This window comes from Salvia splendens, chromosome 16, assembly GCF_004379255.2.
Source record: "Salvia splendens isolate huo1 chromosome 16, SspV2, whole genome shotgun sequence".
NCBI lineage: Eukaryota > Viridiplantae > Streptophyta > Magnoliopsida > Lamiales > Lamiaceae > Salvia > Salvia splendens.
In genome coordinates, this window is record NC_056047.1 from 3,649,612 (window position 1) to 3,666,066 (window position 16,455).

Sequence of the window (16,455 nt, forward strand, 5' to 3'; positions counted from 1 at the left end):
GCATTTTAAAGAAAGTCTGCAGACATTTGAAGAAGTTTATGCAACAGCCAAGCTCTTAAAAAAAGGAAAAGGAGCAAGCATTGCAGACAAACCTAAAACAATAGCAATGTAATTACCCTCAGATGGAAGAAGGAGACAAAAGGATTTCCTCAATATATCTTGTGAATCAATGGCATCTATCTTCTTGAAGTTGTGGTCGTTCTAGATCTCTGAATGAATGATTGTGATGATATTTTGTGGTAGTAGATACAGTGCTAAGGTTAGTCTAACAAGGTTTGTCTGCAATGCTTGCTCCTTTTCCTTTTTTTAAGAGCTTGGCTGTTGCATAAACTTCTTCAAATGTCTGCAGACTTTCTTTAAAATGCTTCGTCTAGAAATAAGTGAAAAACTCAGAATTATAACACACTGAATATGATGAAAAACAAGAAAAAAGTAATAGTGTTAGTGATATTTGACGGAATGTACTAATTTGAAATACAAATCAAACATTTTGTATGATATATGTTAACTTAAAACTCTTTGTACAAAATTGAAACATTGATGAAACCTTTTGTATGTACGGTGTAATTATCCCGTATTATATGCATATTTATTTTACTACTTCTATCAGTAGCAGCGCAGATGGAAGATACGTCCTACTTCTCCCCTCTAGCCCATAGTTAGAATCCCTTCACTAGAAATTTTGTTTTTAGTTCCATTTGTTTATACTAATGCTCATTTTTGTTCATTTTAAAGCTCTACCTTTTTATTTCATTTAATACATTTGTTTATTATTTGTATATTGAATTTTATCTGTGATCGAAATAACAACATAAATTAAGTATAATAGTAATATTTACGATTTAGAAAGTGGAAAAAGACAAGGATATTTCTTCCTTATTATCCATCTTCTCTCGTTGCTCCTTAGGTCGGACTACTATTGGAAACCAAAAATACCCACAATCGTTATCAATAATTTGGCCTCCCAGTATAAAAATTCTTGCTTCGCCACTGGTTATGGTTTCATTTTCTTTTGAGTATTTTTTCGTTTCCTCTCTATATATACAACAAGTGAATACTCTTACCGTCCCCATCTAATAAAAGAATAACTTTAATAATTAAAATTGATCAACATAGATAATCTTGTGTTTTTTTTCGAGGGAAAGTTAGACATTGCAAATAAGACCAAATCAATAACTAATAATTTCCTACATACACTAATTATAATCCAGTAATCCCTTTTTTCGGAACTACAGCATTGCTAAACTATTAAACTACTAAGCTAAATTAATCGATTAAACACAAATTTGGTTTTTACGATACGAAAAATACTACTCCTATAAGGCGAAATTTATAAATTTCCCCCTGCAGTCAACATTTTAGTAGTAGTTCATAGACTTGTTAAATTGGATAATGTGAATATAACGAGTTTCCTAATTGCACAAAATTTACTTCTTAAATTGGATTGTGTAAAGAAAAAAGGAAAGAAAAAACCGAAATTCCCGCGTTTCCTCTAAAAAATCTTAACGGTCATAAACGTCCCCCAATGCACCCCTCCGACCAAAACACTTAGAGAATCCTTGATCGATTTGTCTCCGCTGCCCGAAATCACACAAAAAATAAATTGCCATCGAATTGCTGCCGCTGTCGTTGAATTCGTCAATTGCTTTGTCCGCCGCCGCCACAAGAAGAAGAAGAAGAAGATTCGGAAAAATCGACATCCGCGCGGAGAATCCTGCCCAAAATCGGGATCCTCCATGGAAGATGAATAGGATATTCTCCCAGCCGGCGTCCCACCTCCGGCAGCTCCGGCGATCGTTCACATCCCGGCGCCACCACCCCCACCACCACGACCCGACCGCCGCCGCGGCCGCCGCGGACGAGCCGAACTCCCTGACCATCCTATGGCACTACCAGATCCTGGACCCCAACAGCGACATCGTCAATCTGTGGAACCACATCTTCCTGATCACGTGCCTGGTCTCCCTCTTCATCGACCCCCTCTACTTCTACCTCCCCTACGTTGAGGACGGCGCCGCCTGCATGAACATCGACATCTCCGCCTCCATCCTCATCACCTACTTCCGCACCGTCACCGACTTCTTCTACTTCCTCCACCTCCTCATGAAGTTCCGCATGGCCTTCGTCGCCCCCAGCTCCCGCGTCTTCGGCCGCGGCGAGCTCGTCATGGACCCCCGCCAGATCACCCTCCGCTACCTCAAGTCCGACTTCATCGTCGACCTCTCCGCCACCCTCCCCCTCCCCCAAATCCTCATCTGGTCGGTTACACTTTTCACTTCTCTCTTTGTTATACTAGTAGTAGTTATTTTTGTTTTACTTGCCAACTAGGTATGTCATCCCGGCCACGAAGACAGACGGTGGCGGCCATTCCAACAATACACTTGCCCTCATTGTACTCATTCAATACATTCCGCGCCTCTTCGTCATCTTCCCTCTCAACAACCGGATCATCAAGACCACGGGCTTCATTGCGAAGACGGCTTGGGCTGGCGCGGCTTACAATCTCCTCCTCTTCATGCTGGCCAGCCATGTGATTGGAGCGTCGTGGTATCTGTCCTCGATTGGGCGCCAGTATTCGTGCTGGAAGCAGAGGTGTTTTGAGGAGATCTACACTCCTCCGCATTGCAATGTGAAGTTTCTTGATTGCTCCAAGATTAAAGCCATGGGAGCGGAGCGGGAGAACTGGTTGAATCTCACCACAGTTCTTGCTCGCTGCGATGCCAAGAATGGGGATTCCGATTTCAAGTTTGGTATCTTTGCTGAGGCCTTCACTAGCGAAGTCGCTTCCTCTACTTTCGTTGAGAAGTATCTCTACTGCCTCTGGTGGGGCTTGAGAAATTTGAGGTACATTTCCTCATCATACTTCTCTTCTCTTCTCTTCTCTGTTTATACACATTTGCTCATCTTGCTTCTTCATTTGCAGTTCGTATGGGCAGACTTTGAGCACGAGCACGTTTATTGGAGAGACCGTTTTCTGCATAGTTCTGTGCATTTTTGGGCTAATTCTGTTTGCACAGTTGATTGGGAATATGCAGGTAAGAATAGCAATTACTCCTTTAGAGTAAAATATAAGACTGATTGCTTATGTTTGTTTGTTTTTTTGTGGTGAAGACTTACTTGAGCTCAATGACATTGAGGGTAGAAGAGTGGAGAATCAAGAGGAGAGACACGGAGGAGTGGATGAGGCACCGGCAGCTGCCACCGGACTTGCAAGATCGCGTTCGTCGCTTCGAGCAATACAGATGGCTGACAACAAGAGGAGTGAAGGAGGAAGAGATTCTAAAATCCCTACCTCAAGACCTCCGCCGTGAGATACAAAGACACCTCTGCCTCAACCTAGTTCGTGGCGTAAGTCTCTCACTCTCTCTGTTGCAAACGTGACACAAGAATGACCAAATTAAAAAGAAATTCAATTTTATGATATGAAGGTGCCCTTCTTTGCGCAAATGGACGACCAGCTTCTCGACGCGATCTGCGAGAGGCTAACGTCGTCCCTGAGCACGCAGGGCAGCTACATTGTCCGGGAGGGGGACCCGGTGGACGAGATGCTATTCGTGATCCGAGGGCAGATGGAGAGCTCCACCACCAACGGCGGCCGATCGGGTTTCTACAACTCGATCACGCTGAGGCCGGGAGACTTCTGCGGGGAGGAGCTCCTGACATGGGCGCTCCTGCCCAACTCCTCGCAGAACCTCCCGATCTCAACGCGAACAGTGAAGACGGTCACCGAGGTGGAGGCGTTCGCGCTGAGCGCGGAGGAGCTGAAGTTCGTGGCGATGCAGTTCAAGAGGCTGCACAGCATGAAGCTGCAGCACGCGTTCCGGTACTACTCCAACCAGTGGCGGACGTGGGGCGCGTGCTTCTTGCAGACGGCGTGGAGGAGGTACAAGAAGAAGAAGCTGGCCAAGGAGCTGGCGCTGCACGAGAATTTGGCGGCGCACGGCCATCACATCGGGGCCACGATCTTGGCGTCCAAGTTCGCTTCGAACACGAAGAGGGGGATTGCGCAGAAGCTGAGGGTGGCGCAGGTGACGTCGCCGTCGACGTTCAGCCTCGTCAAGCCGGATGATCCTGATTTCACTGAGGAGGTTTAGTTTTGCTTTCTTTTTAACAAAACTGTCTTTCTGTTTAAGCCTTATGTACACTACGACACCCTCGTCACTAATGGGGTTTGTATGTATGTTACATGTATCACTCTTTCTTGCTTCATTCACACATTTGTGTATATATCTTTCCCTCTCCCTCTTACATACTTGATACCTATAAAGCTTGCCGTTAAAATTTGCTCCCCATTCACAACCAAAAAAATAAGTAAGCCTATAAATTCTCGTTTTAAACACATTAGTGGAATGTGGTCTATTACCATTTATGATAAATAGCAACAGAGACTCCTATTCACAGAAAAGGAAAAAGTGTGAAAAAAATCGAAGGGAAGGAGTGAGTACTAATATATGGAATCCACTTACTAAAAATAATAAAAATAAAATAAAATTTTTATTAGGGAGGAGAGGGACAAAAAGTAATTTCAAATTGTGAATATAAACAGGCTCCAATTGAGTCAATTTTTAAACTAGGTCCATTTGAAATCCAACCAAATCCTATGAAGGAGTACCAAATTCATTGAATGTTTACCTTGAATGTTTACATTCATTTATATTTTTCCAAATTCTTCCATCAATCTTTGCAAATAATTCTAATAAAATACAGCAAGTTTTAATACACATATTTATTCAATAAATAACTATAGTATTTCATATAATTTTAAAATAATCGAATAAATATATATCTCAACAAAAAGTAACCTAATACGTAAAAAAATATTTTTTCTTGCGCACCCCATCCCACTTACAAAGTGGCGTGAGTTAAATCCAGATTTATAGAAAGAACACAACACAATTCAGTCGTGGGCTTGGGCTGGCTAATCAGTCCGAGATGGGCTCCCGGCCCAATTTACAGCTTCGACCACAACCAAGAGTATCAACCCAATTCTGGACCTATATCACGAAGCCCACTACAAGTTTGCAAAATTGCCCAAGTTAATCCTGAACTTGTATATAAATTCAATTTGATTTTTGCTATTATAAACACTATATACGCTAGTGTCTCATGTTGTACATTTTTAATAATGTATTAGTGTTAATGTACATGGTATGTAAATTACGAAATTATTCGAGATAATCATAAACGATCTCTAAATAGAGAAAACGATCAATTAATTAGCTTGATTGTTGTTAATCTGATCAAATGCACACAACTAATCGAAATAAATCATAAATAACAAAACTCCAAATTTGTTACAATAATCATACATCCCCAATTTTGGTCCTGATTCCTATCTTTTTAGGTAGAAATAATTCAGTTGAATCCCTACACATAAAATTGTTGCTTGTCTCTGAAAAAGATGTTTGTAATTCCTTTTGGGTCGGGCCACAGAAATTGGGACCAAAAACTTCTATTGAAAGCAAAACATTTGTCACATATAGGGGGTGGGCCATCCATTGTTTTAACACATCATATTTAAGTAGAAAAAATAAAATTGTGATTAATGGGCTAAAATTTATTTCTAAGTTTGTCATATTTTTAGAGCACTACTATATGTGGATCAAAGCCGATGTGTGTGGGGACTCTATTTTATTTTTAGTCTGATTAATCTTGAGAGTTCAATTGACATAAGAACGCATATTATTCAGAAATGAAAATAATAATCCGGATTTAGGATTTTTTACATTATAATGAATGGTTGGTCACCCCTAATTCCTAAATGTGAAAAGTCAATAGATTTAATTATTAATAGCATATGTCCATAAAACATGGATACAATCATAGTGTCATCGCGTCACAAATTATCATGTCAAGCTTTATGAATCATGATAAGTATTCATTTAAATATTTATTATAGAGCCATCTAAATGGGATGTTACTCAGACCATTCCATAAAGATTGAAACTTTTCATGATCACAAACAGAAAAAGATAGAATTTGATACTATAAGACATGCAAACCAATATCAACCATATGTCGAATTTAAATGAAACGTATCAATACTTGGCCCCCTCTTTCTCTCTCGTTTTACACGTTATTTTTGGATTTAATCCAATTATTTTAAAATTGTTAATTTTGTCATATTCACTACACTCTTATTCTAATTGCATAAAATTGAGGTGAAATTACTACTTTTTGGTGGAGATTATCTAAATTAAGATATTACGATAATATTGAATTGAACCCTCAAAAGATCCAAATTCATATATCTACTATTTTAAACTGAAATTATTGGAATTCTCTAAAATATATTCCACTTATAAGAGCTTACTTATAGTACTCCATTAAATTATTCACATGTATAAAAAAAGTGAAATCAAGAGAATAACTTATGGCTTTATCGGGTTTTTAGAGCCTCATATATTAATTTGTATACATTTATTTTGATTTTGCGAGAAGTCATAATTCATTTGCTACAACAAATAATGTTATAATTCATTTTCATTTTCATTTTCATTTTCATTTCCATTGAATGATTGTGATCTATATGTGTACCATGTACGTAATATATCAATAAAAAAAAGTGTTATAGTAATGAAGGGGCATTTGCAGACTATATAGGAGACCCCCACCGATAATTTTTGAATTAATATTTAGTACATTGATAAATCATATATATAGCCCACCTTTAAATAGTACTACGTACATTCATCACATCGATCATAATTTAATTTACACTATGTTTTAATTGAATAAATATTTTTTTAGTGGTGGGACAGATGTTCGTCAGTGTAGTGGATGTCTACTTCTCTCTTTTTGTCGAATAATGATTTGATATAATTTATGATATCGCCTTTAGACCATCTTATTCTTATCTCTAATTAATTCATTTTTTCAGTTTTGGTAGTTCAACTCATTATTATATTTATTTGCGATTTCTTTACTATCTTTGACATGACAATTTCCTAATCGTCTCCAATGTATTAATTAAATATCACTATTCCATTCCATATACTCCAAATAATAAATTACTAGTATTAATTAAATTTTTTACTTCAAAATGAGTAGTAGAGTTTTATCCAATCCTTATTTATTTACAAAAGTAATGCTTTCATCGTTTTAAATATTTTCGAAGGAACTCTAATTAAATTAATTGATCATTATGACTAATATAGTAGGTTAGCTATTAATTAATCAATCATAGCTTACCTAACATAGTTGAGCTGTAAAATTGCAGAAAGCTTTCACAAAAGGTTATTTGATTAGTTCAAATATAGTAGACGATACATGCATGGTTCATAGTTTCGCATAGAGAAGTTTTATTGTACTGCTATATATAATTGAGTTAACGTAAAGAATTGGTAAACCTTTTTGTTTGGATTCTCAAAACAATTCAAAAGAGGTTATGGTTTAGATTCTTATAAGAATGGTCTTGGTTTTGAAAATTTAATAACTGAAATTATGGTTCGATCATGGATTTAGAAAATTAAAGACCGATACATGATCTATAAATTATGCTTTAATGATTTTAGTGGGTATATTAATTAATTATTGGATTTTTTGCTATTTCTTCAAATAAAAACACAGTTATCTACAAGAATTAACAAAATCAATCAACTTAAATTTTGATGTACATGAATAGTTCTTTTGAATTTGATCACTAATGAAATATTCGAATATCGACTTCAATACCCCATTTCTCAATTTATGTGCGTCATCCTTTCGCAGTATCGTTCCAATTTTATCGGATGTCTCCGAAAAAAAAACAAATTCGAAAGCCAACTTCATTAAACTTTGTCAAAGATATAATAATTTATCACCAAATCTAAATAAAGATTAACCAAAGTATACAATATCAAAAAGCCAAATATATGAACTGATTTATAATTATTAATTAAGTACACGGACTAACTAATTTTTGAGAAATTAATAGCCCACTACTCTTCACACCCACCCTACACTATTAATGATGATTATAGGCCCTTGAGCAAATTTTATCCTAATTAAAAATTAAAGAGATACCACAAAAATCTCTTCGGCAACAGACCTAGAATTAGAAATCAAAATCTCTTCGGCAACAGACCTAGAATTAGAAATCTGCGCGTATGATGTAATATATTTCTCATATTATGATGATGTAATGATCGAAAGAGATGCAATAAGTGGTCTCGTTATAAGTGTGTTGCGTTTTAATATATTTCTCACACATTAGAAATTGTTGTGCCTTATCCTAAAATATTAGTTTGGCTGACAACATAAGTCAATTACTTCAACTTTTCATGAGTCTACCAAACTCTATTAACCCTTGTAATCATCTAGAAACGACATTGATTACAAATGCGACTATTCAATATAAGTATTACAAAAATTGGCTCATTTAACTATACATCACTATCAAAATTTAAAAATTAAAACTTCAAAAGTGTGGTGTGGTAATTGTTATACAGAGATGGTTCTTCAATTACTTAACTAAACTTCTTTCTTTTTTTTGTTTTTTTTAAATAGAAAAGCAGACTAAGTTGAGTTGAAAATAAACTAACGACAATATGAAATGTCTAATCTATCATGAAGGAGCCAAAAATTAAGATCTGATGGTGATTGATCCTAAGCATGCACCCCCGAGCAAAACTGTAGGCAGGGTGTGATAAGAAGTTATCGCTTTTCACCTTCAATACTCTTATTGAAAATTCATTCAAAGGCGATAAAATAGGAAGTGCGTCAACATGAACTATATATGCATTATTTTTAAACAGTAGTACTCCTACACTTTTATTGAGTATTACGCCTACATACTATGATACTAATAATCCTATATATATTGTATTTATATGTAGCCGTCCACAAAATTAATTAAGATATTAATTTAATCGAACTATGTCAGTCAATTCAATTGGCCGTTCCGAATATATATTACATGAACTTTCGTTGTTGTATTTATATTAAAACACACATAGAGAAATATGAGGGACCGAGATTATATAAAGTTGGCCTAGTATATTTCGTGGGGTTTAGTTATTTCAAATATAAGACATTATTTATTTGTGAAAATTCTCCCATCATTAAAATTCGTGAAATTGTTTGATAATGCTTGTTGCTTTCGTAATTAAAATAATTCAAAACGAATTTATATAATATCATTAGCAACATAACTTACAAAAGACAAGAGAATGTAGTCTAAAAAAGGAGGCATCTTTATATAGAATCGGAATTATGCAATATCTCGTTGAAAAAACCAATATTATTATTATTGACGTTTTCACTAGGAATATTTATTAGCTTTTCATTAATCTAATTCTAGCAAATCCTAATTGGAATTCTACTTCTCTACGTTTTATCATTCACACAGACAAAAACAAGACTCAAAAGATGAACTGTTTCTTTCTATCAATTTAGTTGATCGACGTTCAATAAAACGTGTTTGGTTAGGTATAGTTTTAATAAACACCTTGTTTTCTCTTTAATAAGATGCTTTGATAAGTCATCCAAGTTCAACTTGATACACTTTAAATTTAGAATTTTCAAGTATCAAAACGGATTTTTAATAACTTATACCATAAATAGTTAAAACCACTAAATTGTAATGAAATGTAAATGTTTATAAGAACCAATAGCAATTACCCTCAATTTCATAGTACTAATATTCTTTTATTCAAACGATGTCGTTTTAATGCTAGCTGCTTTTTTTTTCATGTTGACACTTTCAACAGTGTGCTTCAATTTAAAGGCAAAATTATTTTTTTGTGAAAAATTAGAAAAAACTCAAAATTCATGTATTTAGATTCAAAAATTAAAATTTTTGGAGAAAACCAGAAAGCATTATAGTTAAACTCGTGTATTTACAGACAAATAATCCAAAAAAAATACTCTTGGCATTTCAATTTTTCCAAAACTAAAACTAGCGTACGTTGGATTGTCAAGGTCAGAATGACGTCGTTTCGTTATAAATTTTACCCAATATAGTTAATGCCCATAATTTTTGTTTTAAATCTCCTCTTCATCCACTAAATTTCTTCTTAGAAATATAGGGTTTGTGCCAAATTTGCCCTTCATCTTCAACATTCATGGACACGTTAATTCCGAGGGATGGGGCAGAAGTGCATATACAGAAAATAAGTAATCAAAGAGAGTAAATGCCATTTATGACAACGGAAGTACTCATTGATTTTTTTTGGAACAAAAAATATCAACAACTGCAGTTCCCTACCGAGCCAGTCACACCGAATTCACATCTCATGCCACGTTACTTTCATGCCTTCAAACTCAGAAAACTATATATCAATATGTATATACATAAACCAAATATTTTGCATTTGACTATACCTTCTTTTGAAGGTCCTTTTTATACAGATTTTGGACTTATAATCTTTTTGAACTGGTGTAGACTGTAGTGGCCACGCCCACCCATTATCATTTATCAACCAACCCCACAAACACACATAGATTGATAGTAGATCAAAGTAGTTTTAATTTCTCTGCAAAATTGAGAAGATAATACTACTGAGCTACACACCACTACCACCCACCCACTCAGTATATTCGAGCATCTCTGCAAAAATACAAAAAGCAAAAAGCTGAGGCTGTTTTTTTCTCTTTGAAGCTCCCATTCTTCTTCTTTGACTCTTTTTCATTTTTCAAGATTGGGTTTTTATTGATCCAATGGAGGTGGGATTTCTTGATCTTATTCCTGTATAATTTATGAGATACTACAGCCCATTTTGTGTACAGTGAGCTCTGAGAATATTATTTGACTATTAAATCATGTTACTCAGATTAATAGTGTCCACGTACAACACATTTACATATGTGTTGAGGGACAATATTCTATAGCACGATTTCCCACCGGCCTTTTTCATCTTCCTCAGTGGTTCATCCGCCCAAGACTGCATTTTTCTCGATTCCCATTTTGTAGTGTTTTCGTGTTTGTCTCTTGTTCTCACCATTTCTCCAAAAAGAAAAAAAAGGCTTCTTTGTTTTTCTTGAGTTTGTTGGAGCAATTTTGGGGTGGAGCTGAAAAGGGGCTAGTTTGGTAGTGTTGGCTTTTAAAGGATTTTGTTTGGAATGATTTCCCCATGATTTTGAGAAGGCCAGTGATGGATATTGAGAGCTGGAGCCCTGATAAAAAAAATCCCTTAAAGGTGAGTTCTTGCTGCTCAAAATTCAATTCTTGATTTCTGGGATTTTTTTACTCATGATTTGGTGAAATGGGTTGAAATTTGAATTGTGTTTCTCTGCAGAGGGAATCATGGAGAACTGTTTTGACATTGGCGTATCAGAGCTTGGGTGTTGTCTATGGCGATTTGAGCACTTCGCCTCTGTATGTGTACAAGAGCACTTTTGCAGAGGACATTCAGCACTCAGAGACTAATGAGGAGATATATGGGGTTTTGTCATTTGTGTTTTGGACTTTAACTCTGATCCCACTTCTCAAATATGTGTTCATAGTGCTTAGAGCTGATGATAATGGTGAAGGAGGAACCTTTGCCTTGTATTCCCTCCTCTGCCGCCACGCCCGAGTGAGCATGCTCCCGAATGGTCAGCTCGCCGATGAGGATTTGTACGAATACAAGAAAGATGGGATTGCATCTGGTAATTTTAGAGGCCTTGGTTTGAGATTGAGATCCACATTGGAGAAGCATAGGGTGCTGCAGAGGATGCTGCTCATTTTGGCCTTGTTTGGGACTTGTATGGTGATTGGAGACGGGGTTCTCACCCCTGCGATTTCTGGTAGAAATCCACATTGCTTTAATTCTGTTATCCTGTGTTCTTGGATTTAACATTGAGATTTGATCTGTTCATGCTGGTGTTTTTGCAGTTTTCTCTGCAGTTTCGGGGTTGGAGCTCGTTGTGTCAAAGCATCATCACCAATGTGAGCCCTCTTATCACCTTAGATTTCTTCATGTTTTGATGTTATGTTATATGTACTTTATTTGGTGTTTTAGTGGTGAAGAAATTAGTTAGTTTGTTAAATCTCCTGTTTGAGTAAACTTGAAGGATCACAACTGAAATTTTCTAAATTTAGCTACTGTCAATTACTCTAACTCCCGGTTTCTTCGCCTCTGTCGTGCATCTTTAGCTTGTCATCTGATTCCTATTCCGGCAATTTGTGTCTTGAGAAATTCAGTGTGATTGAAATGCCATTTGGAAAACAAGGAATAGGTAGAAAACTGAGATTGGACTAAAAAAAAGAAAGGCTATCTAAGTTATGGTATTTGATTAAGATGTTCCGGCATTCCCATTGACAAATCTGCATAATTTTTTATTCGTAATTGTATAAGTAGATGTGTAGTTCGTGGACAAAGAGATCACACCAAATTGTAATGAAAAATGCATCACTGTGGGGCCTTTGTTAAACTATGACAAAAATCTCTGCTTTAATCAAAGTCCAATCAATATTATCTATATAAAGTAAAGTTAGGTCACCATCTTTCTTGATTGTGGTAGATGTATGGGTATCAATTATCAATTATCGTATACTATCAATAGTGGAGATCCAAGTTGAGATTGCAGATTCTTAGGTGATCATATTATAAGATTTCTTGTGGATAACATAGTAACTTTGAAAAGTAAACTTTGTGTTATAAACGATGAAAAGCAGCAGTAAAGTTGACATGATTTTATTGTTGTTAATACCTCACCTTCAACCAAAACCTTTTCAAGAACTAATAGTTAAGAACATCTCATGACTTTTCTCATCACCTGTTCATCAGTTTTTACTATAAAGTATTAACTAATGAGTAATTTTACTTAACTGTTCCGTGTGTATGCAGATATAGAAGTCCCGGTTGCTTGCGTGATTCTGGTGTTCTTATTCTATCTCCAGCACTACGGGACTCACCGAATAGGATTTCTCTTTGCACCGGTAGTGATCACATGGCTCTTCTGTATCAGTGCCATCGGAGTGTACAACATCATACACTGGAATCCGCATGTTTACAAGGCACTCTCTCCGTATTACATGTACAAATTCCTGAGGAAGACACGGAGAGATGGCTGGATGTCGTTGGGCGGGATTCTGCTATGTATAACAGGTACAAGACTGTACAATCTGCACCGGTCTCTTTCCTTATGCATATTAGTCACTAAATGAATGTACACGTCCAGGTTCGGAGGCTATGTTTGCTGATCTTGGGCACTTTTCACAGATGTCCATCAAGGTATATCTATAGTGTTATACTCCTATTTGTCTGCTCGTTTTATGTTTGAAACCGAAACAAGATTCAAACTGAGAGCTCTCTGACTCCAGATAGCCTTTAGCTGTGTCGTCTATCCGTCCTTGATCCTCGCTTATATGGGACAAGCTGCATATCTATCCAGGCATCACATAAACGAGAGCGACTACCAGATTGGATTCTACGTATCAGTACCCGGTAATGCTAAACACATATTCCATCGTCCCATAACGATGTTCCAAATCCTTGTATCTGCCTTAATATTCCACTCATGGTTGCAGAAAAGCTACGGTGGCCTGTACTTGCAATCGCCATTCTTGCTGCGGTGGTGGGAAGTCAAGCCATCATTACTGGGACGTTTTCAATCATCAAGCAATGTTGTGCAGTGGGTTGTTTTCCGAGGGTCAGAATAGTACACACGTCGTCTAAAATTTGCGGCCAGATTTACATCCCGGAAATCAACTGGACTCTAATGCTGCTCTGTTTGGCTGTTACTATTGGATTTAGAGATACAAAACACATCAGTAATGCATCAGGTAACATCTCGTTCGATTCTTGCTCTTCATCCACATGTATCCCGCTCGTACCTTTTGAAATACGAATAGATTCTCGGTTTTCCCTACTAAGTTGAGAATGAATGCTTGCCGTATGTCTTAAGCTTTCGTCGTGTTTTGCTCGAGCAGGTCTTGCTGTTATAACAGTTATGTTGGTTACAACATGCCTTATGTCTCTTGTGATCATCTTGTGCTGGAATAGAAGTGTCTTGTTCGCCCTCGGCTTCATATTATTCTTCGGCTCCATCGAAGCGCTCTACTTCTCCGCTTCTCTGATCAAGTTCCGCGAGGGCGCTTGGGTCCCTATCGCGCTTTCTTTTACATTCCTCGCGATAATGTACACGTGGCACTACGGGACGCTGAAGAAGTACGAGTTCGATGTCCAGAACAAGGTCTCCATCAACTGGCTCCTAGGTTTGGGTCCGAACCTAGGGATCGTCCGTGTCCGAGGGATTGGCCTCATCCACACGGAGCTCGTGTCCGGGATTCCAGCCATCTTCTCGCATTTCGTGACGAATCTCCCTGCCTTCCATCAGGTTCTTGTTCTGTTCTGCATCAAATATGTTCCCGTGCCCCATGTTCGATCCGACGAGCGATTTCTAGTCGGACGAGTCGGGCCGAAGGAGTACCGCGTTTACCGATGTATCGCACGATACGGGTACCGTGACACGATCATCGATGACGTCGAGTTCGAGAAGGATCTAGTATGTAGCATAGCAGAGTTCATCCGGTCAGAGGTGCCGGAATGCAACGGTTCGTCCGAACACACTCTCGAGAATGAAGAGAAGATGACAGTCATCGGGACGTCGTCATCCCACGCGAAAGGCGTCAAACTATGGGAGGAAGACGAGGGTGGAGATCTGCAATCGTCCGATGATGCTACCACGAGCACGAACGAGCTCGGGGAGATCCGATCGCCAGCGGGGCCGAAGAAAAGAGTTAGGTTTCTCGTCCCGGAGAGCCCGGAAATCGAGAAAGAGGAGAGGACCGAGCTACGGGAACTCATGGAAGCGAGGGAGGCGGGGATGGCGTTCATTCTAGGTCACTGCTACGTGAAGGCGAAGACGGGGTCGAGCTTGATGAAGAGGCTCGTTGTGAACGTCGGGTACGACTTCCTCCGGAGGAACTCGAGAGGGCCGACGTACGCGTCGAGCTTCCCGCGGGCGTCGACGCTAGAGGTTGGTATGATCTACCATGTATGATACCTTGTGCAGCTTCTTGTTTTTGGAAGTTTGGTTTATGTAAATGGATTGAATGAGTCTTTTATACGAGGTAAAGTAAGCTCAAGTTCAAATGAATTCTCGCTATTGTGCAAAACACGATATATAATCTAGTAGTCTATGTACTAACGACAATAACTTTTGTACAAATGAAAATGCAATTGAATCAATTGTAAACAGAAAAAGAGGTGTTTTTAAAACATTATCATAAGTCTATTATATCGTGCTCAAACATTATCATCGAATAATATCATTTTTTTAATCATTTTGTTACATGATAATTTTATATTTTTCATTAATAGTGTTATGTCTGAATTTCAACATCGAAACTTGCTTTGGAATATTTTAATCAAAAACCAAACTCTGATTATAAGGGTTAATTAGTAATTTTATGTGTTGATTTTTGAAAATTTTTATATTCTGTGTTGATTTTTGAAAAAACAAATAAATCTAATATACTGATAACCAATTCAATTTATTGTCCTATAATCATGCAAATAAGATTCAACCAATGATATGCAGTGGATTATACGAAAACATATTTTTATTCTATTTAATTATACAGTAATTTAAGAATAAACTACGTACATCGAGTTGATATTCTAAAAAAATCACCATATAAGAAAAATTCGATTTTAAAATTTATATTGATAGATTTGGTTCTATTTCTAGGGATTGGATCTTAATTGATTCATCTCAATCCAAACATTATTATAATATGAACTATATTATGAAAAAATGGGTTATAGTAGAATTTGATATAAAAATAATAATAGTACTATTTTTTTTTTAAATGGGGGTATAATAACATGTTAAGAAATTATTTTTCTTTTATATTTACTTATAAATTAAAAAAATGTCAGAAATAATTTATTCATGTGGTTATCCATTCCAACATACGCAAATACGTGCCAAAGCCAACACTAGTTGTACTTGACTTATTACATAAGCAACATTAACGTGTAAGTTGCAAGCTTTTCCCCTAATATTTTAGTAATTATGTTTTAAAATACAAATGAAAAATCGGCCGATCACAGTTACAGAGACTAAAAACTGATTACTATGTTAAACTTTATGCTAACAAATTGTTCTTATTCACTTACATGTCTATTTAACATAGAATTTTTAATAGTACTACTAATATTCTTCCTTTCCTGTCCTAATTAAATTGAAGTATTTCTTTTAAACATTGACATTAAATAAAATTAAAATAAAATAGGAAAAGAATAAAAGAGTAGAAGAGATAAGAGAGAATAAAATAAAACAGATAAGAGAGAATTAAATAAAAGATAAAAAAAATTAAGAATCATAATATGTTTTGTTTTTTATATAAAAAATGATTCAACATAATGGATACTCATAAAAGAAAACGACTCAACTTTATTACTATTGCGACATGCGATAGTAATTTTTTTAATTTTATTTAATCACTTAAAAAGAAAGATACTACTAAATGAGACAGAGTTGTTTGCGACTGTTAAGACAAAAAAAAACAGCATATGTCTCATGTGATAGGGCTTTAATAAGTTC

General features: G+C 36.5%; 2 protein-coding genes across 2 annotated transcripts; both read left to right on the forward strand.

Annotated features, from left to right (window-relative positions):
- The first annotated feature begins 1,743 nt into the window (after positions 1–1,743).
- On the forward strand, positions 1,744–4,094 carry LOC121771045 (cyclic nucleotide-gated ion channel 18-like). Its single transcript, XM_042167841.1, has 5 exons — positions 1,744–2,258; positions 2,329–2,844; positions 2,924–3,035; positions 3,112–3,348; positions 3,429–4,094. Exons 1-5 carry the CDS (start codon positions 1,744–1,746, stop codon positions 4,092–4,094), a joined length of 2,046 nt encoding a protein of 681 aa, XP_042023775.1.
- A 6,232-nt stretch (positions 4,095–10,326) lies between these two features.
- Positions 10,327–15,003, forward strand: LOC121771715 (potassium transporter 8-like). The gene is made up of 8 exons (XM_042168568.1): positions 10,327–11,117; positions 11,217–11,706; positions 11,795–11,848; positions 12,750–13,010; positions 13,084–13,136; positions 13,226–13,349; positions 13,433–13,687; positions 13,835–15,003. Exons 1-8 carry the CDS (start codon positions 11,052–11,054, stop codon positions 14,905–14,907), a joined length of 2,376 nt encoding a protein of 791 aa, XP_042024502.1. The 5' UTR covers positions 10,327–11,051; the 3' UTR covers positions 14,908–15,003.
- Positions 15,004–16,455: the final 1,452 nt, after the last annotated feature.

What these genes read in the sequence shown, in the direction of transcription:
- LOC121771715 (XM_042168568.1), top strand. Translation starts at nt 11,052, where the DNA reads ATGATTTTGAGAAGGCCAGTGATGGATATTGAGAGCTGGAGCCCTGAT. An exon ending in GATTCTGCTATGTATAACAG is followed by an intron (nt 13,011 to 13,083) that starts GTACAAGACTGT and finishes GTACACGTCCAG; the next exon opens with GTTCGGAGGCTATGTTTGCT. An exon ending in TTTCACAGATGTCCATCAAG is followed by an intron (nt 13,137 to 13,225) that starts GTATATCTATAG and finishes CTCTGACTCCAG; the next exon opens with ATAGCCTTTAGCTGTGTCGT.
- LOC121771045 (XM_042167841.1), top strand. Translation starts at nt 1,744, where the DNA reads ATGAATAGGATATTCTCCCAGCCGGCGTCCCACCTCCGGCAGCTCCGG. An exon ending in TGGGGCTTGAGAAATTTGAG is followed by an intron (nt 2,845 to 2,923) that starts GTACATTTCCTC and finishes CTTCATTTGCAG; the next exon opens with TTCGTATGGGCAGACTTTGA. An exon ending in GCCTCAACCTAGTTCGTGGC is followed by an intron (nt 3,349 to 3,428) that starts GTAAGTCTCTCA and finishes TATGATATGAAG; the next exon opens with GTGCCCTTCTTTGCGCAAAT.